At 51.7% G+C, this 19,679-nt stretch overlaps 1 protein-coding gene across 3 annotated transcripts in view; it reads left to right on the top strand.

Annotated features, from left to right (window-relative positions):
• The window catches only part of EFCAB6 (EF-hand calcium binding domain 6), a 324,746-nt gene that overhangs the window by 296,301 nt on the left and 8,766 nt on the right, over window positions 1-19,679 (top strand). Inside the window, exons 22-26 of one of the 3 annotated variants that reach the window (XM_017850034.1) lie at window positions 3,034-3,264; window positions 5,786-5,954; window positions 8,487-8,671; window positions 12,417-12,566; window positions 14,407-14,552. In XM_017850034.1, coding sequence (XP_017705523.1) covers window positions 3,034-3,264; window positions 5,786-5,954; window positions 8,487-8,671; window positions 12,417-12,566; window positions 14,407-14,529 — 858 coding nt within the window. In that variant the 3' untranslated portion in view covers window positions 14,530-14,552. Of the gene's footprint in view, window positions 1-3,033; window positions 3,265-5,785; window positions 5,955-8,486; window positions 8,672-12,416; window positions 12,567-14,406; window positions 14,627-19,679 lie in introns of those variants that run through there. The other 2 variants (XM_017850033.1, XM_017850035.1) reach the window with 2 other exon arrangements.

Here is a 19,679-nt window from a genome sequence, read left to right as displayed (position 1 = left end):
AAGGGCGGGGCAGAGGCGTGAGAAGGGGGGCAGAGGCGTGAGAAGGGCGGGGGGCAGGTGTGAGTTGCCGTGGTACTTGGGTCCCCCAGATGTCCTGGACTGACACGGCAGCCTGCACGTGGCCTTCAGAATTTGTTCCAAGAGGAACTGACTTCTCCCCTCCTCGGTGACTGCCACCACTTCCTCCCACACCTTGCCAGGGGTGAGAGCCAGTGGAATGTCTGGCTGTCCTTGGAGACTGGAGCTCTGGAGTTCCGTCCCTCCCTCCGTTCCCTGTGAGCCCGCCCTCACAGGCTCGGGGGAAGTACCGCGGCTGCAGGTTGCCTGACTTGTCCCTGTTGATGGCAAGTAGCCCTCTCTTGCTGCTTTTCTGCATCATAAGCAGAGTCAGAACCCATGGTGGTGTCTCTCAGGGTTCAGCTGGTGGCTTAAGGAGACGGGACAATTGAGCAGGCACAGACCTCACCACGCTAATGAAACTCACTTGCTTTTGACGCTTTCATAGTCCAGCAGCGTCTTGCCCACGTTTCATGTCAAGCTCAATGGCTGGCAGTTTTTCAGAATCCAGTCTCCCCGATGTCTGTCCAGCCTCGTGGTGCCCGTCAGCCCCCATCCTGGCACCCATTAGGCCCACTGGTGTTCTAGGTGCCTCTGTGGAGACTGGAGGCCACGTGCAGGCCAGGGGCTATTTCCTCCGATGGTGCCTCCTCCACCCTCCCATTCTGAGGCCCTTCAATTAAAATAGGATGAAAGTAGGAAAATAGGATTCCTGTGGTCCCTCATGGCCTCCTCTGCACTACAGAATTTTTTTTTTTTTTTTTTTTTTTTTGAGATAGAGTCTCACTCTGTTGCTCAGGCTGGAGTACAATGGCATGATCTTGGCTCACTGCAGCCTCCGCCTCCCAGGTTCAAGCGCTTCTCCTGTGTCAGCCTCCTGAGTAGCTGGACTTACAGGCTCCCACCACCACGCCCAGCTAATTTGTGTGTTTTTAGTAGAGATAGGGTTTCACCCTGTTGGCCAGGCTGGTCTCAAATGCCTGACCTCAGGTGATCCTCCTGCCTCGGCCTCCCAAAGTGGTGGGATTACAGGCGTGAGCCACCGCACCCAGCCTGCACCACAGAATTTAATTAGGGAGTTGGCCAGCCCCAGCCGCCCTGTTAGGAGAGGAGGTCCTTAGGTGGGAGCCCTGGGATTGTCTCCCGCCAAGCTTCGTGTTCACGGCATTTGTCGGCACACACACCGACCTCCTCTGGTGTTTATCCTTCACGGCATGATCTTCCACCTCCTCAGCTCCGAGTCCAGCTCAAACAGGAGGGCGCAAGGCTGCCGGGCCCTCCCCTGCGGGGCTTGTCCTCTTCTGCTCCAAGAGAGGGCCTCAGGAGAAGGGGTCAGAACAGGGTTCCGCCCCTTCCATTGCTCTCACCTTGAAGCATCCTTCCCCTGGGTCTGACCAGTCTGACCATGTGAGTCTCTTAGGAACTTCAGCCAGTGAGCAAACATGTATCAAGTATTGAGCACCTGCTGTGTGCCCCTTTGCCAGATGTTTGACACTTAAAGTTGATTCTCAGAGGAGCCTGCAGGGAGCTTCCAGGCCGGGAGTGGTAGGGGGAGAGACTACCTGCAGAGGCGGTTTTGGCACCATGAGGGAAGGTGTCAGGGGAGCTGCCTGCCCAGTGGTTTTGGCCAATGGTCCTGGAGGACACAGAGGTGGCGGAGCTGATTCCTGTCTGGCGGGTTACTGCACTTGGCGCTGGTGAGGTCTGAGATGCTGAAGTCACATCCTCAAGGTCCCCTCACTTCTCCACTGAATGGTTTTTCCTCGTTGGTCAGAATGCAATCAACATGAATCTACATGTGTAGTAAAATGACATCAGACTGCACCTGCACTGCGCCCACACCCACCTCCTGGTTCTGCTGTTTTCACTTAAGACAGAGCCGTGGGAGCAACTGCAGGAAGGGTGCAGGGACCTCACTGTACTGTCCTTGTCACCTCCTGCAAGTCTCTAGTTATTTCTAAATAAAAGGAAAAGATAAATTGAGAACCTTGTCCGAAACTAAACCTTTCTGACTTTGCACCCCTCCAACCCCAACTTCCGTACCCCTCCCTGCTGCTTCTGAGGATCCAAATCAAGCCCGAGATAGTCACTCTGATTTGCTTTGGAAATCCCCAGTGGAGACCCAGAAGCAACTCTGTTTCTGGCAGAGCCCAGGCTTCCAGGGGAAAGCGCAGGATGGGAAGGAAGGAACCAGGGTTTGAGCCTCCCCTCACCTCTCTGGAGGCTGCCTCTCCGTCAGCTGTGCTGGAGGCTGGGGCTCCGTCGGGCTTTCGAGGCTGTACAAAAATCAAGTAGGAAGGAGTTGCCCTTCTTCTTGGCTCCCTGAAAGCCCTCCAGTCACCAAAAGTGGCCCGTTTAGGATGCATTGAGTTCTATCTGCATGGTGTGTGGTTTTGATACAGTCTGTGGCATCAGACAGCAAAAATACAAAGCCATAAACTGCTCCCTGGTTTTCCAAATGCCTCCCTTTTCATCTTGTGTGAAGACATTTTTTGCCCTTAGGGTGAAATAAATCGTGGATGTAAATGCAGGGGCTGAGGGCTGCGTCACCTGGTGAGCTGTTTGCAGAACTCAGGTGTACCTGGAAGGGTGAGCAATGAGTCTGACTGGGCTTCCCTAGGACGAAGGTGGGTGGGAGCTCTGATTGCATTTTCTCCCAAATGTTCGAATACACTGCAGCTCAGGCACTGTGACTAATCACAAGATTTAATGGCCTTAAAGTGCTCACTGAGGGCCCAATTCAATTAAAAAATGTCCTGCAGAAGCCATGAATAATCCTCTTGTCGTTGCTTTTCCAGAGTCTTCCTGAGGCCTCCGCCGAGCGAAGGCCAAATGGGCGTTTTATTTTTTAAATTTTCTTCTTCACCAGGAGCACTCACCTCCTGCGAGGCCGGCCCGTCCCACTTCTCTCTGGCACAGGTGCGACGCTGCCTGTTTGCACTGACACCTGAGAAATGACTTCTGCTCCTTCTCCAGTTTGACAGACTCTGGAACGAGATGCCAGTCAATGCCAACGGGAGGCTGAAATACCCGGACTTCCTGAGCAGGTTCAGTTCCGAGAGAGCAGCCACACCAACGGCCACTGGTGACTCAGCCGCGGCCCAGAGAGGGGGCAGTGTCCCCGACGTCTCGGAAGGCATCAGATCTGCCCTCTCATTGCCCAATCAGGAGCTGAGACCAGGGTCAAAGTCGCAGAGTCACCCCTGTGTGAGTTCTCCTTCCTGCCAGGTGTCCCAGGCCGCCTCATGCCACATCCACAAATCCCACTGGGACAGGGACTTCGGGGGCCCTGGTGTGGCCTGGGGTTGAGTGGCTGAGAAGATGGGTGAGTCTGGGGTGGGGGCACAGGCAAGGAGCCCACTGGTGGGTTAGCATCCATTCCCTGGGAGGGGCAGATGTGGGGATAGGAACGGTGGAGGAGTGGGATGGAAAGGAGGCAAGAGTGGGTGCACGGTGGGAAAGGGAGCGAGAGGCAGGGCGGGAAGCACCTGGCGGCAGTGCAGTGGTGCTGCTGGCACCTCTGTGCAGAAGGCAAGGCCCTGTGGTCATCTGTGGGCCGCCGTCCCTTGAGTCAAGTTATCCCATTTTCCAGTTGAACAAAGTGAGGCTCTAAGAGGCATTCTCATGTGATCTTGGTCCCTCAGACGTGGAGCAACGTGATTTTAAGCCCAGGCCTGTCAAATTACACTGCCTGGAGCCCTGGCTGAGCCACCCCAGGCCTGGGATGCAGGAAGGTGCCTAGGCTCACCAAGGCTCTTTTCTTGTCTACAGGAAGGGATGGCAACGTCTCAGGACAGGGTGGTTGAGCAAATGCCACACCATGCACATGAAGCCACCATCCTTGTGGGTGACCTTGACCTTGGCTAGTCCATTCTCATTAACTCCATGCAAGTTTGTTGCACACCTCCTGTGTGCTGGGTATTTTCTGTAGCTGAGAATGAACTAAGCATCCTGCTCTTGTGGAGTTTGTGTTCTTTTAGGGGATAATAGGCAAGAAAAGCAGTATGCGTAAGTATTTATTACATTAAAAGGCAGTAAGTAGAGCAGAAGGAAGGGGGTCAGGAGCACCCCAAAGATGCCTGTGTCCTAATCCTTGGAAGTTGTGACTATGTTGTCTTACATGGCCAGGAAAGTTAAGGTTGCAAACAGAACTGAAGTTGTTAATCAGCTGGCTTTGGGGAGATTATCCTGGAGTATGCAGGTGGGCTCAGGGTAATTACATAGTTTTAACTGGGAATCCAGAGGCAGAAAGCTCAGGGTTAGGGAGATGCAATCTGAGAAAGATTCCACTTAACGCTGCTGGCTTTGGAGAGAGAGGAAGGGGCCACAAGCCAAGGAGTGTGGGAAGCCTCTGGACACCTTGATTTTAGCTTGGTGAGACCCAATTCAGACTTCTGACCTCCAGAACTGTAAAGATAATAAGCTGGTGTTGTTTTAAGCCGCTAAATTCATGGAAATCTGTTACAGCAGCAGTAGGAGGCTGGAGGCCTGGAGGCTATGATGAGGATTTTGGCATTCACTTGAGGAGTATGGAGCCTTTGCTTGTTTTTAAGTAGCAACGTGACATAATCTGAGGGACTCTTTAAAGAACACTCTGGGGCTGGGCGCAGTGCCTCACATGTGTAATCCCAGCACTTTGGGAAGCCGAGGCGAGTGGATCATGAGGTCAAGAGATCAATACCATCCTCACCAACATGGTGAAACCCCATCTCTACTAAAAATACGTAAATTAGTCGGACATGGTGGCGGGCGCCTGTAGTCCCAGCTACTCGGGAGGCTAGGCAGGAGAATGTTGTGAACTCAGGAGGCGGAGGGTGCAGTGAGCCGAGACTGCACCACTGCACTCCAGCCTGGGTGACAGAGCAAGACTCCGTCTCAAAAAAAAAAAAAACACTGGATGCTGGGTGTGTGGGTCAGTGAGGAGGTCTAACAGAGGCGATTGTGGCTTGGGATGGGGTGCTGGTGAGACTCTGGACGTATCTTCAAGGTAGAGCCAACAGGATTTCCTGAGAGATCAGATGTGGGATGGAGAGGGTGAGGGAGAGTCAAGGAAGACTTCTAAGGGTTCAGGCTGAGCAACTGGAATAAGGACCTAATTATCAACTGAGATGCAGGAGGCTTGGAGATTTGGGAGAAAAACCAGGAATCCAATTGAATTGCATAAGTTACTAATTTAGATAACCACTTGTCAAGGGAGCCTTCAGGAGAAAAACCTGGGCTAGATTAGATCCACTCCCTTGTTTTTAAATAGAAAATACAATAAAGCAAAGAACAGCCTCGTACTCGGTCCACATAATGTCAAAATAACAGATATTCTGTGAATGTTTACGGATTGGATATCTCATGCCCACGACAAGTAGATCCCTTTCTTGGATAAGACTCTTCTGCTAGTGAAAAATATGCCATTGTCACTTCTCTCTCACACACACACACACACACACACACCAGGAATATGTTTACATCATATCTGTGTAGATTTGAACCTTAGCTATGTGGTTATTTCCAAAATTATTTTGCTTATTATGCCTTGGCATAAGTACATATAACCCACCAATGGAAATAAAAGCTACGTTGTAAAATCATCATCTATGTTTTATTCTTCATTTTATTTCTGGGCTAATTCTGCCTCTAAAATTGTGAACCTCAAAACCGGAGGTAGTGAGATATTTTTGATGACTTCCGTTTTAAATCTTAAGTGAAAAGAGCCTTTTCTTTTCTTCCCTGCTAGACTCCAGCGAGCACCACTGCGATCCCGGGCACTCCGCCCTTGCAGAACTGTGATCCCATAGAGAGCAGGCTCCGGAAGAGAATCCAGGGCTGCTGGCGCCAGCTCCTGAAAGAATGCAAGGAGAAGGACGTGGCCAGACAGGGGGACATCAGCGCCTCCGAATTCCTGGGTTCGTTTTGATTCTATCCCCTTGGTGATATGTCGTCAGCCCCTGTGGCAAGAGGCTGTTCCCACTGGGCACAAAGCCACACCTGGGTGGAGGCCAGGGAGCAGCAGAACAGGAAACTGGTGGGAATTTCTGGGTGGGCTGCGCAGTTTACTAAACAGAGGTGCCCGGGGAGGAGGATCCCAACCACCCGGCCCTCCCAGCAGGGGGCCCATCTGCACGGTAAAGTCAGCGCTGCACGAACTCTGAGCTTTGGAAATCACAGTGGTTGCTGCCCTGAGCAGAGTGTGAATGTTCACAGACTCTGACTGCAGAAGGAAATGGAAAAGGTGGAGGAGGCGGGATGAAGGGGACACTCCTGGGGCTCCATTCCCATCAACATCCACTCTTTGATGTTGTTTTGTTTTTCAGCATGTATCCTTTCATAAACTTTGAAAATTAAACCAGTGGGATTTATACTTCCAGTAAATGTTGCATCTTGGTTTTTTTGTTTTTTGTTGTTTTGTTGTTTTGAGGGTTTTTTTTTTTTTATTTGTTTGTTTGTTTTAGAAATAGGGTCTCACTGTCACACAGGCTGGAGTACAGTGGTGTGATCTCAGCTCACTGCAACCTCCGTCTTCTGGGTTCAAGTGATTCTCCCACTTCAGCCTCCCAGGTAGCTGGGATTACAGGCGTGCATCACCATGCCTGACTGTCTTTGTATTTTTCGGTAGAGACAGGGTTCACCATGTTGGCCAGGCTGGTCTCAAACTCCTGACCTCAAGTGATCTGCCCACTTCAGCCTCCCAAAGTGCTAGGATCAGGTGTGACCCAATGCACCTGGCCCAGTTACATCTTGTTTATGCAACATTTACATTATGGGAAAATACATCTGACCATGTCACTCCTTGGCTTTTTAGCTCCCCCCATACATGACTAATATACAGACTCCTTTTAAAGGAAAATGTTTTCTTTGAGAGTTTCCAATATTAATATAAATTACATTTATCATAATCATGGCTTTAAAATGCACAAATGAAACCAAGTGTAAACTCTTTAAGTTAGAGCCGATTTAAAAAAACACTTGGAAATTAAGTATAAAAAGTCTGAAATCAGTAATATTCAAATGTTGTTCCACTGAGTTAATGTAACATGTTTTGCTGAAGCCAAAACACGCTTGTTGGTTGTCATATGCATTGGAGTTCCCCACTTTTTTTAGTTAAATCTTTGATTTTGAGAGTGATAAGCCTTCAGTGTGTCACTGTCCTTATTGCTATTGCTGGTTTTTTTCTTTTTAACCGTGAACTCATTTGAGCCTCCACTCAGTTATTATGATAGGCTTGTCAGACGTTAGTCACACATCCAAAATTCAATACTGTCAAAAAAAGCCGACTGCTTTCCAGAGGTCATTCTGTGTGTTCTCCTCACTGCTGATGGCCTTCTGCGAGTCGGAGCATCAGAGGCATGTATGGGCCAGTTCCATGGGGTTCCGTGGGCCCCCGCTGTGTTCTGGAGGGCACCATGACCTGCTGCCACTTCCCTCTGTGCAAGGGTAAAGAAACCTCTGCTTCTAGAATGTGCAGCAGCCTCTCTTGGCCTGGCTTGGCATGCACGTGTCATTTGCCTGCAGTCGGCTTTTGCGGGCCTTCCTCATTTGCCTCAACAACTCACACGGCATTCCATTCCCTGACACTCTGTTCTTTCAGGATGTCAAAGCAAAGTCTAGTCTATGAAACTTAAACTCAAATCTTATCTTACATAAGCCTCCTTCAATTATGAGTTGTCACTCCCAGAGAAGTGTTGTCTTTACAACTGGCAGGAGAATGTGGCACAAGGATGAGTGCCAAACATGGGGTGTGAGCCTTGCTGTTCAGAGGTTCCGGTGGGCCAGCCTCTCGGCAACCTGCAACACTCCCCATGGAGCATCCACAGGCACCTGGTCAGAAAGCCGGACTCAGCCCCTGAGGCTGCACAGCTGTCATCTCCTAAAGGTGGCCCCTGTATCCAGAATAAGTTTTATGTATTTTTAGATCATCATTGGAATGGAAACTTAAAGCGGGAATTTGCCTGGCATAACAGACACTAGAGAGCCTGTCTCCGGTGCCGTTAGGAAAGACTTGGTCATAGGGCTGAGTCGGAATTCCCTCCCCACAGTCCAGCCCTGGCCATGCTCACTAAGAGCTCTGGGAACCTTCCCCTGCTCCTCGCACACCTAGCTCTGCCCTGAGTCGGTGGAGAACGGCCCCTCACCTCCCTCTCTGCGCTTTGGTCGTAGCTCCCGTAGTCTCTGTCCATAAGCTATGACCATGCAAACACAGGACAGTGTGGGCCAGTGGGACTCAGGGGCCCCCTCCCTGCAGCACTTAGTTTGTCGCATGTCTGTCTCCACGTATGTCCAGCCACCAACCGGGAGTTCTTTGATGTGAGGACCAAGCTAGGACCTGAAGCAGAGAAGGTGCCTCAGCAAGTGTTGAATGAATGAGTGAAGAATGAATGAATGAATGAATGAATGAATGAATGAATCCCCACCAGTTAAACTGCCATTTTTGTCTGTAGCTCTTGTGGAGAAATTCAACCTGGACATAAACAAAGAGGAGTGTCAGCAGCTCATTATAAAATACGACTTAAAGAACAACGGGAAATTTGCATACTGTGACTTCATTCAGAGCTGTGTCCTCCTGCTAAAAGCAAAGGAAAGCTCGCTGATGCAGAGGATGAAGATCCAGAATGCACACAAAATGGTATGTTGCCCACCCGCGGGAAATGTGGGGCCAGGAGGAATGGGACACTTTCATTTTTATTTTTTTATTTTTAGTTTTTTCAAGATAGGGTCTTACTCTATTGCCCAGGCTGGAGAACACTGGTTCACAGTTCACTGCAGCCTCGAACTCCCAGCTTAGGTGGTCCTCCTGCTTCAGCATCTCAACTAACTAGGACCACAGGCACAAGCCACCACAATCAGCTAATTTTTGTATTTTTGGGGGGTGGGATGTGTTAGTCCATTTTCACACTGCTGTAAAGATACTACCTGAGACTGGGTAATTTATAAAAGAAACAGGTTTAATTGACTCACAGGTCCACATGGCTGGGGAGGCCTCAGGAAACTTACAACCATGGCAGAAGGTGAAGGGGAGGGAACCATGTCCTACATGGTGTCAGGTGAGAGAGAGAGTGAAGTGGGAACTGCCAAATACTTTTAAAACCATCAGCTCTCATGAGAACTCACTCACTCTCACAAGAACAGCAAGGGGGAACCTCCCCCATGATCCAATCCCACCGGGTCCCTCCCTTGACAACTGGTGATTACAATTTGAGATGAGATTTGGGTGGGGACACAGAGTCAAGCCATATCACAGAGTTTTGCCATGTTGCCCAGGCTGGTCTCAAACTCCTGGGCTCAAGCAGTCTACCCACCTCAGCTTCCCAAAGTGCTGAGATTACAGGCATGAGCCACCAAACCCAGCCCCGTTTTTGGTAATTCATTGCCCTTGCGGATCACCTAGCTTCACAGAAAAGGTGGACTCGAGACTCTAGGAGGCTAGAGCCCAGCCCAGCCCAGCCCTGCTTCCAGCCAGGACTCATCTGTGAAATGTCCCCGCCCCTGCTGTCACCGCCCCATAGACCCTACTCAGATGATCTCTATACGCATGTGATCCATGAGCAATACTTAGTCACCCCATTTCCTCCGTTACTTAAAGAGGGCCAGGCAGTTGTCAGGTCAGCATGAGACAGCCAGGGTCTGTTGAAGGGGGCCCGAGGCCCAAAGCCTGTGTGCTGGGAGCTCGCACCTGGGAGGCAAGGGCTGTGGTAAAGACAAGGCCTCTACCAGGCTTTGGGGATTCTGAAAACAGCTCAGAAATGTGCCTTCTTGGAAGTAATTTAAGATTTTCTTCCTCTCCTTTTAGAACCCTATAAGGGTCTGGAGAGCCCAGAATGGGAACCAGTAGCCTAGATCCCAGGTTTTCCAACTGTTCAGGTGGCAAACACCTGGTTATGGTGGCTCTTCCCAGAGGCATCTGTGTGACCAAGGTCTCATACAGCGCCCTGGAGGCAGTGCCTGGTCAGTTAACCCAAAAGACAAAGTGAGGAGTGGGGTGGGTCACAGCACTGGTCAACATTGGAACTAAAAGGGTCTTCATCCGCCAGCCATTTGAGATGGGGCCAGACCCTTTCCTCTGAGTGTGTGTGGTGGATGGAGTCTCTCGTCATCATTTTTGGCGGAAACTACAGCCACCATGCATCCTCTACAGTTTTCTCTTTCTGTTTCTTTGAAGAGGAATGAAAACCTAAAGCCACTTAAAGGGCAGCTGTAGGGTTCACAGTTCTTCTAGATTTTTACCTTTGATTCCCAGCCACTTACAATTTCACAATTGAAACCCACACCCAGTGCCGTCACGGCATCAGCTCCAGCCCTTCCAAAACACGAAGCCAAAACGTGTTTTTAGTACTGAGTTAACGTTGAATTGAGTTACATTGAATTAAATAACAAGTACAAGTACATCTGGTGCTGTTGATTTGAGGAACAAACACAGCTGATTCCGACCACCTTATGACCCAGCTGGAGGGACCACAAGTGTGGGGCTGACAGCCCTGGCCCTGCCCCTACCTGCCCCGCTCCCACTCACCCCACCCAAGGGCCACGCCTGCCTGGGCCACAGTGGTGGGACTCTAGGGAATGCAGAGTGGGTTAATCCAGCCAAAGTTAAGTAGAGGCCATGCAGAAAGTTTCTTCACAGCTAGACTTGCAGTTTTGTGCAAAATCAGGTTCCGTCTTAGCCTAGCTTCTAGTTTAGACAAACAGGAGCTAGTATCAAAAGGTAAGACCAAGTTTACAAAAAAAAAAAAGAAGATGACTTAAGACAGTTCTGCCAGCCCAATTCTTCTGTGCACAGAGAAAAGACTGTCCCCATTCCATCCTCACGGGAGTCAAGAATGTGGAGAATATGGAGACGCATGGCCTCTAAGGCCTCCATCAATTCCAGCCTTCCTCCACCTCTCTGGGCCTCAGTTTCTCCTTCTGGAGATGTGTGGGGCTCTAAGGGCTCGCTAGGAGGCACATGGGCTTCTGCGAAAGAGCACACCAGCGCCCCCTTCTGAGCCCTCCCCAGTGAAAGGGGCCACCCAGCACCCGGCTTTCAGCTGCACTGTCCGTCCTCAGCAACCCTGCAAGGCTGGGGTCCGAGTGGGGTCGTTTTAGGTGCTGCGGGTCAGCCCACAGAGACTGCAGCACTCTCCCCTGACCCCTCCCAAGACACCACTCTGTGGTTCAGAAGAGTTCTCCCACCCCGCCCCCCTCCTCAAATCCCTGCACCAGGCTGGCGTGGATTGAGAAGTGTGGATTGAGATTGAACGCATTCCAGGAGAGAGTAGGCCCTGACATGGTCCTGGTCACGGCCCTCGTCCCCTCTGGCAGCTGCCAAGGCGGCCACCATGTAAGTGTGGAAGTCAGGTCAAATGTCTCCCTGCAGAGAAGTTAAAAAGCTGACTTCATTTTCTGGTGATTTGGGAGCTTTCTGCACCCCATTAGGCAGCCGAAAGATGTCCTTGGGGGAAGGCAACTTGAGCGCTGCCCCTCCCTACAAGGTGGGTCAAAAGTGGGGTTTCTGGCCGGGCTGGTGGTCCTGCTCTGTGATCACTGTGATGAAAACTAGGTGTAGGAGGTCATGTGAGTCCCACACCCTCTCTTCCCCGCCTGTGGATCAGGGCACATTGGCAGCTCAGGAAACTGTGGGTACCTGGCGAGCTCACATCACAGGTGCCAAATGGTGTAAAAAAATGAAAGCAGCTTAACCCCGTGCTCATCCGTCGTGTTGTGTTAAAATTCAACTTTCCCAAGATGTGTTGCGCATTGTTGCCTACCGTTCACCTCTGTGATATTCAAACACATGGGGGCTAAATCATGTTCAAATATCTTGTTTTCAATCTAATAGCACCTAAATGAAGTAATCACAGTGTAGTGTTCTAATTACTAGATATAATTACAACCTTGTGAATTTTTTTTAACACTGTTCATTATAATAACCTACTAGAAAACCCAGACTGAAATCTCTTTTTTTCCTCAAACTATTTTCAAATTGGCCCATATCTGCCCGGCCATCTCCTTGCTTTCTCTGAGAGGTGGTGTGGCCTGAAGTGTGTTGGGGTCAAAGCCCAAGTCACTTTACCTCCCAAGTCTCCATTTCTCAGTCTGTAAAGTGGGGATAGAGACCTGCCTTCTTTCTGGGTTGCCGGTGGGGGAGTGTAAATGAGATGGCTGATTTCATACATGTTTTTAAACAGCCCACACATCGACGCGTAATGGTCAGGGGGCTGGTGCACATCTTTGTTACGAGTTCTGCTGGCAGGCTCCCTCCTAGATTGAGAGCCAGTGGAGCAGGTGGGGAGGTAAAGACAGAGCAGGGCTGGGTGAGGCAGAGGCGAGGAGGAGCCCACCCCGACCCTCCCATTCGAAAGCTCCCTCCTCACCCCTTCTTGTCTTGTGTTTAGAAAGATGCCGGCGCTGAGACGTCATCTTTTTACTCTGCTCTGCTGCGTATTCAGCCCAAAATTGTGCACTACTGGAGGCCGATGCGTCGCACGTTCAAAAGCTATGATGAGGCTGGAACGGGGCTGCTAAGCGTGGCAGATTTCAGGACGGTGAGCACAGCTCTATGCTCAGTGCCTCTGCAGGGAGCAGCTGCCAAATGCCAGTGGCCAGAAACTTCTAATGGGGAACCCTCCACCCCTGTCGAAGGCCTGGTGTGACCTGGCTGTTTCAGATCTCACTTCCCTGGGACTCCCAAGTTATCCAGGCCTGAGTCCACTTGCCTCTCACCTTCAGACCTCGGGTTCTCCTTCCCAAAGGTTTCTGGAGCCCTGCATGGATGCCCCATACCTCCACGGCCAGCTCCTCAGGGTCAGTGCCTGAGCCCAGGTTCCTTAAGGAACCATCACTGCTGCTGCTGCTGCTCCGAGCCCTCACTCCACATCTGGGCTCTCCTACAGGCTCTGAAGAGCATCTCTGACCTATGTTGGACCTCCCAAGGGGCCTGCAAAGTGAGCCCCACCCCTGCAGTGCACAGTGGGGCTCCACCATTGGGCATCTGTCCCGATGTCCCTGGGTGCCCTCCATGTCCCACCCCCCTAGCCTAACAAACGCCCTGCAGGGGTGTTCCAATCCACACTCATGTTGCTCTTTCCTTCAGGGTTAAGCATAAATCTCAGTCAGGGATTCTCCCTATCCCCCATGCAAAGAAAGGAAGGAAGGAGGGCAGGTTCTGTTATTCCCTTCCGGCAACTTCCCAGGAATTCGGGCGTGGTGCTGGGAAGGGGGCAAAAGAAACCTTGCCCTCCACAGAGTCGCAGATCAGATGGTGTAATTGAGGGGCTGTCTCAGACACCAGACTCAGCTTCCTTTTCTGCCTTCATCCCATGGGGCCCAACAGCCAGGCCCGCTGACCTCAGCCCCATGGGACCTCTGGGCCATTTGGCCCATTTTCCAGTCTCCTCCTGGAAACAAGTTACAACGCAAATATGGATAGGAAATGTGTGACCTCATCTTTATAGATTATGAGGGTCTGTCAGGATTTGTTTCAGCTTCACATAACGGGGCAAAAGAGAGCAGCTTAAGGTGAAAGTTTATTTCACTCCCACATAAAAGAAGTCCAGAAGTAGGAAAGTCAGAACTGGTGTGGTGGCCGGACAATCATCAGGGACCACATTTTTGCTCTGCTGTTCTCAACTCCTGGCTTCCTTCCTCTAGGCCACCTCATGGTCCAAGGTGGCTGCAGGAGCCCCGGCATCACAGCCATATTCCAGGCAGCCTGCAGAAAAACAGGAGAGAAAAAGGGCATGCCCCTCTCCTTTAAAGGAGGCTTCCTGGGTGTTCTACATAACATTCTTACTTAGCTTCTCAGGCCAGAACATACCTAGATGCAAGAGAGGCTGAGACATGTTCCTGGTTAGCTGGACACACAGGAGCCCGGGAGAAAGTCAGGCTCTGTAGCTGAAGAGGAAGAAGCAGTCAGGATTGGGTTTACCACCAGCAGGCTCTGCTCCAGGCTGTGTTATGGTCTCATCACAGCAACTCTCTGCACTCAGCACCCACTGACCCTGCCCTTCGCTGCCTGGGCGCACCCTGAGGCCCCGCCCCAAGTTAGAGCTGCATGTCCGGGTCTCCCTTGAGCCCCCACCTCTCTGACCATCAACCTTGTTTAAACATGTTGAACAAGCCTTCAGCCCCTCAGGGAGGCAAAGGTTTAATCACCTCCCATCTCCTCCCGTTTCACTCCCAGATGCACATGGGGCTGCCCTCGGGGGCTGCTTCCTGTTTGGGCAGAGGTTAAGAGGGCATAGAGAGAGTGCACAGATGGGAGGGTGACACCGGAAGTGGGGTTGGCGACCAGGTGGACGTGTCCCCCAGCCCCTTCCTGGCAACCTGCCTCCTTAACCTAGGGCCCCAAACAAGCCTCAGAGGCCCCTTTCCTCTGTCTTCCAGGTCCTGAGACAGTACAGCATCAACCTCTCTGAGGAAGAGTTCTTCCATATTCTGGAGTATTACGATAAGACACTGTCTTCAAAAATTTCCTACAACGACTTCCTCCGGGCGTTCCTCCAGTAGACACCCCTGCCATGCACCCAGCGGTACGACAGCCACAAGGCCTGTGTCAAGACTAATAAATTCCTATAATTTGGGGATTTCATGCATTTTCAAAAAAGCAAAGCCCAAGCCCAGCCCGCCTCTCTCTGGGTAGGGGGTAGGCACGGCTGCCCTGGGTTCTGGCACAGGATACTTGCTCTCCAGGCACCAGGTGCTACCACTATGTCTTGGGCACTCTCACTTATTAGTCTGAACAAATAGTCTTTGCAAGAATGATTCTTGACACTATAAAAGAATTACTAATGCTAACTTTTTTTTTTTTTTTTTTTACACGGAGTTTGGCTCTTTTGCCCAGGCTGGAGTGAAGTGGTGCTATCGGCTCACTGCAACCTCCGCCCCCTGGATTCAAGCAATTCTCCTGCCTCAGCCTCCCGAGTAGCTAATTGTTGAATTTTTAGTAGAGACAGAGTTTCGCCATGTTGGCCAGGCTGGTCTCGAACTCCTGACCTCAGTTGACCTGCCCACCTCGGCTTCCCAAAGTGCTGGGATTGCAGGCGTGAGCCACCGCGCCCGGCCAATGCTAACATTCTTAAAAGCTTGGACTTTCCGGAGGTTTTGTTTTGTTCATGGCCCCTGCCGGGTGCCTCCTCCAGTCCAGGGCAGTTGGGGCCCTGTACCCCATTACCCGAGGGCTGCTGCCTCCTTTGACCCCCAGCTTCCTGGGTCCTGGGTCAGAGGACATCTGAGCCCCCTGCTGTGGTCAGGGTGGCCGTGTCTCTGCTCCTAGGGGCACAGGTACAGACCACCCCATCCCTGTCCTGCTCAGGGACGCTGGCCAGCCTGACTCCACGAAGAACAGCTCACGCCTGGGTGAGACCCCCTGGAGCTTTGGGCCTCCCTCTGCTTTCCTGAGCCCAAGCCTAGTGGCCGCTGGCCGTAGCCACCACCAGGGACAGTTCTGAGAGGGCCCTTCCTTGGAACTGACAGATTTGACAAGAGAAGTTTGAAAATAGTCGCTCTGCTTTCACGGACTGTGACGCAGCTGAGAGACACAGGCAGTGTTTGTCGCCTTCTGGAAGGTTCTCCAAGGAACTGGGGAGCAACAGCCAGGAGAGGGGTGCAGGGGGGAGCACCTCCCCTCCGCCCGGGCCCCAGGCCTTGCCCACCAAAGTCCCCTTCTCTGCGCCTGCACAGGGTCCAAATGAGGCCGCACCCTGAGGTGGGCAGAGCTCTCCCTGCGTGGCGGAGCCGCGCACTGGATGGGTGTGATTGGGAGGAGAGGCACCCGCCCAGCCCATGCAGGCCTTCTATTTCCAGATGTTTCCTGGGGTCACCTTTGTTTCCATCTGCCCTTAGTTCCCTCCTAATTTCAGCCTGAACTGCTCAGGCAGCCCCAAGTTCAGGGAAAGGGAAGGGGATCCTGAGTAGGCGTATCAACAGGGCCATGCAGTGCTACGGGGCAGAGACGCCCTGGACCACAGCTGCTCCTCCGTGTGACTTCGTACCAGGCCCCATCCCTTCAGCATCCTCATCTGTAGAAATGGTGGGACCACGCGTGTCACCTTTGCTGTGGGGCCTGGGCGTGTGGGACCACGCGTGTCACCTTTGCTGTGGGGCCTGGGCGTGTGGGACCACGCGTGTCACCTTTGCTGTGGGGCCTGGGCGTGTGGGACCACGCGTTGTCACCTTTGCTGTTGGGCCTGGGCGTGTGGGACCACGCTGTCACCTTTGCGTGTGGGCCTGGGCTTGTGGGACCACGCTGTCACTTTGCTTTGTGGTGCGCTGGGTTGTGGGACCACGCCTGTCACCTTTGCTGTGGGGCCTGGGGTTGTGGGGACCACGCGGTGTCACCTTTGCTGTGGGGGCCTGGGCGTGTGGACCACGCAGTGTCACATTTGCTGTGGGGCCTGGGCGTGTGGGGACCACCGTGTCACCTTTGCTGTGGGGCCTGGGCGTGTGGACACGCAGATGTCACCTTTGCTGTGGGGCCTGGCGTGTGGGACCACGCCTGTCACCTTTTGCTGTGGGGCCTGGGCTGTGTTGGGACCACGCGTGTCACCTTTGCTGTGGGCCGGGCGTGTGGGACCACGCGTGTCACCTTGCTGTGGGGCTGGGCGTGTGGGACCACGTGGTCACCTTTGTGATGGGGCCTGGGGCCGTGTGGGACCACGCAGTGTCACCTTTGCTGGTGGGACCTGTGGCTGTGGGGACCACGCGTGTCACCTTTGCTGTGGGACCTGGGCATGTGGGGCAGCAGTGTTTCATGAGAGAGGTTCAGTCCCAGAATAAGGAAGGCCTGTGAGGGCCAGGGACTCAGCCTGAGATTCAGGCCAGAGGCAGGGCAGTGTCGCTCCCAGTGGAACACAGGCGTGCCCAGACTCAGCTGAGGACGGGCCAGTAATCAGCACCCAGTGAGCACAGGTGTGCGGGACTCAGGATGAGAACAGGGCGTCAGATTCCAGTGAGATACAGTGTGCGGGACTCAGGATGAAGAACAGGGCGTGCCAGCACAGTTGAGCCACAGGTGTGTGGGACTCCGGCTGGGACAGGCAGTGCCAGCACCAGTGAGTACCACGTGTGCGGAGACTCAGGATGAAGAACAGGGCAGTGCCAGCATCCAGTGAGCACAGGTGTGCGGGACTCAGGATGAAGAACAGGGGCAGTGCCAGCAACCCAGTGAGCACAGGTGTGCGGGGACTCCAGGATGAAGAACCAGGGCAGTGCGCACCCAGTGAGCACAGGTAGTGCGGGGACTCAGGATGGAAGACAGGCAGTAGCCAGCACCCCAGTGAGCACAGGTTTGCGGGACTTCAGGATGAAGGAACAGGGCAGTGCCAGCTCCAGTGAGCACGGTGATGTGCGGGGACTCAGGATGAAGACAGGGCAGTGCAGCACCCAGTGAGCACAGCGTGTGCGGGACTTCAGGATGAAGAACGGCAGTGCCAGATCCAGTGAGTACACGTGTGCGGGACTCAGGATGAAGAACAGGGGCATGCCAGCATCCAGTGAGTACACCAGTGTGCGGACTCAGATGAAGAACAGGGAGTTTGGCCAGGCATCCAGATGAGCACAGGTGTGCGGGACCAGAGGATGAAGAACAGGGCAGTGCCAGCACCCAGTGAGCACAGGTGTGTGGGACTCAGGCTGGGACAGGGCAGTGCCAGCATCCGGTGAGCACAGGTGTGCAGGACTCAGGATAAGGAACAGGACAGTGTCAGCGCCCAGTGACTATAGATGTGCAGGACTTGGGCTGAGTGGTGAGGGCAGATGGATGCCCTGCCCATATGCCCTGCCTTAGCATTGGAGGCCCCAACTGGGTGCCCAGATCCCATCCTGTGTGCCAGACTTCAGCTTCCCCGTGCTGGCTCTTACATATCTTCACACTTGGCACCAGCAGATTCTTCCACATACTCCTCAGGAAATGCTGAATATTCCTTCAAAACTCTCAAAGCCACCTCTTCCACGAAGCTTTCCTGACTTCCTGAGGCTAAGTCAGTACAATTAGTCTGAACCTGTTCAGCAGCCTTGTGGGTCCATCATTTTTAAGGGTTGAAGAAGGAGGAGGAGAAAGAGGAAGAATGAGAATAAGGAAGAAAAGAACAAGAAGTGCAACTGACTGCATGTATGTGGAGCTCAAAGACTGAAATATTTACCATCTGATCCTCCACAGAGCAAGTTTGCTGGGCCCTGCTGTACAGATGTCTGGCTTTCAACAAAAAATTTTGAGGTATACCAAGGGCAATTATAAAAACACAGTTTGAGAAGACAAAGCAATCATAAGAATCAGACTCAGACATGACAGATTTTGGAAGCACTAGAAAAATGTTTAAATAACTGTTTTATGTGTTAGAGTTCTAATGGACAAGAAAGACAACACACGACCAGACAATTTCAGCAGAGAGATGAAAACTGTAAGAACCAGAAAGGCTAGAAATAAAAAAAACACAGTAATAAAGATGAAGATTGCCTTTGACAGGCTTGTCAGTAGATTCTACATAACCAAGGAAAGAATGAGTGAGCTTGAAGATAGGTCAATAGCATGTATCTAAACCTAAATGAAGAGAGAAAAAGAGGAAAAATTGCAGAATATATAAGAGCTGTGGGACAGTATAAAATGGTCTAATATGGGGCTGGGCGCAGTGGCTCATGCCTGTAATCCCAACACTTTGGGAGGCCTAGGTGGGCAGATCATGAGGTCAGGAGTTCAAGACCAGCCTGACCAACATGGTGAAACCTCGTCTCTACTGAAAATACAAAAATCAGTGGGGTGTAGTGGTGTGTGCCTGTAATCCCAGCTACTCAGGAGACTGAGGCAGGAGAATTGCTTGAACCAGGGAGGCAGAGGTTACAGTGAGCCAAGATCGCACCACTGCACTCCAGCCTGGGTGACAGAGCGATGAGATCTGTGTCAAAAAAAAAAAAAGTCTAATATGCACATAATTCAAGAGGAAAAGAAAGAGAACATGGAGCAGAAGAAATATTTGAATAAATAATGGCAGAGGATTTTCCAAAATTAGTTACAAACACTAAACTACAGAGAACAGAAGCATATAGAACCTGGGAGGATACACACACACACACACACACACACACACACACACACACACACACACACAATGCATGCACCCCTAGCAAAAAAGAGACAGAGGAAATTTTGAAAGCAGTTAGAGAAAAAAGATACGTGACCTACAGAGGATAAGAATTACAGCATGCTTTTCCTCGAAACCCTGCTAGCCAACAGACAATGGAATAACATTTTCAGAGTGCTGAAAGAAAATCATCAAGCTCAAATTTTGTAACCAGCAACATACTTTTAAAAACTAAAGAGAAACATTGGATTTTCTAGGCACACAAAAACTGAAGGAACTCACTGACGGCATACTTACCATAAAAGAAATTTTAGGCCGGGCACAGTGGCTCACACCTGTAATCCCAGCACTTTGGGAGGCCAAGGTGGGTGGATCACTTGAGGTCAGGAGTTTGAGATGAACCTGGCCAACATGGTGAAATCCCATCTCTACTAAAAATACAAAAATTAGCCAGGCATGATGGCAGGCACCTGTGCTCCCAGCTACTTGGGAGACTGAAGCAGGAGAATTGCTTGAACCCAGGAGGCGGAGGTTTCAGTGAACCGAGATCACACCACTGCACTCCAGTCTGACTCTGTCTCA

This window comes from Rhinopithecus bieti, unplaced genomic scaffold (assembly GCF_001698545.2).
Source record: "Rhinopithecus bieti isolate Rb0 unplaced genomic scaffold, ASM169854v2 scaffold_33210, whole genome shotgun sequence".
NCBI classification, from domain to species: domain Eukaryota; kingdom Metazoa; phylum Chordata; class Mammalia; order Primates; family Cercopithecidae; genus Rhinopithecus; species Rhinopithecus bieti.
This window is presented reverse-complemented; position numbering and strand designations above follow the sequence as displayed.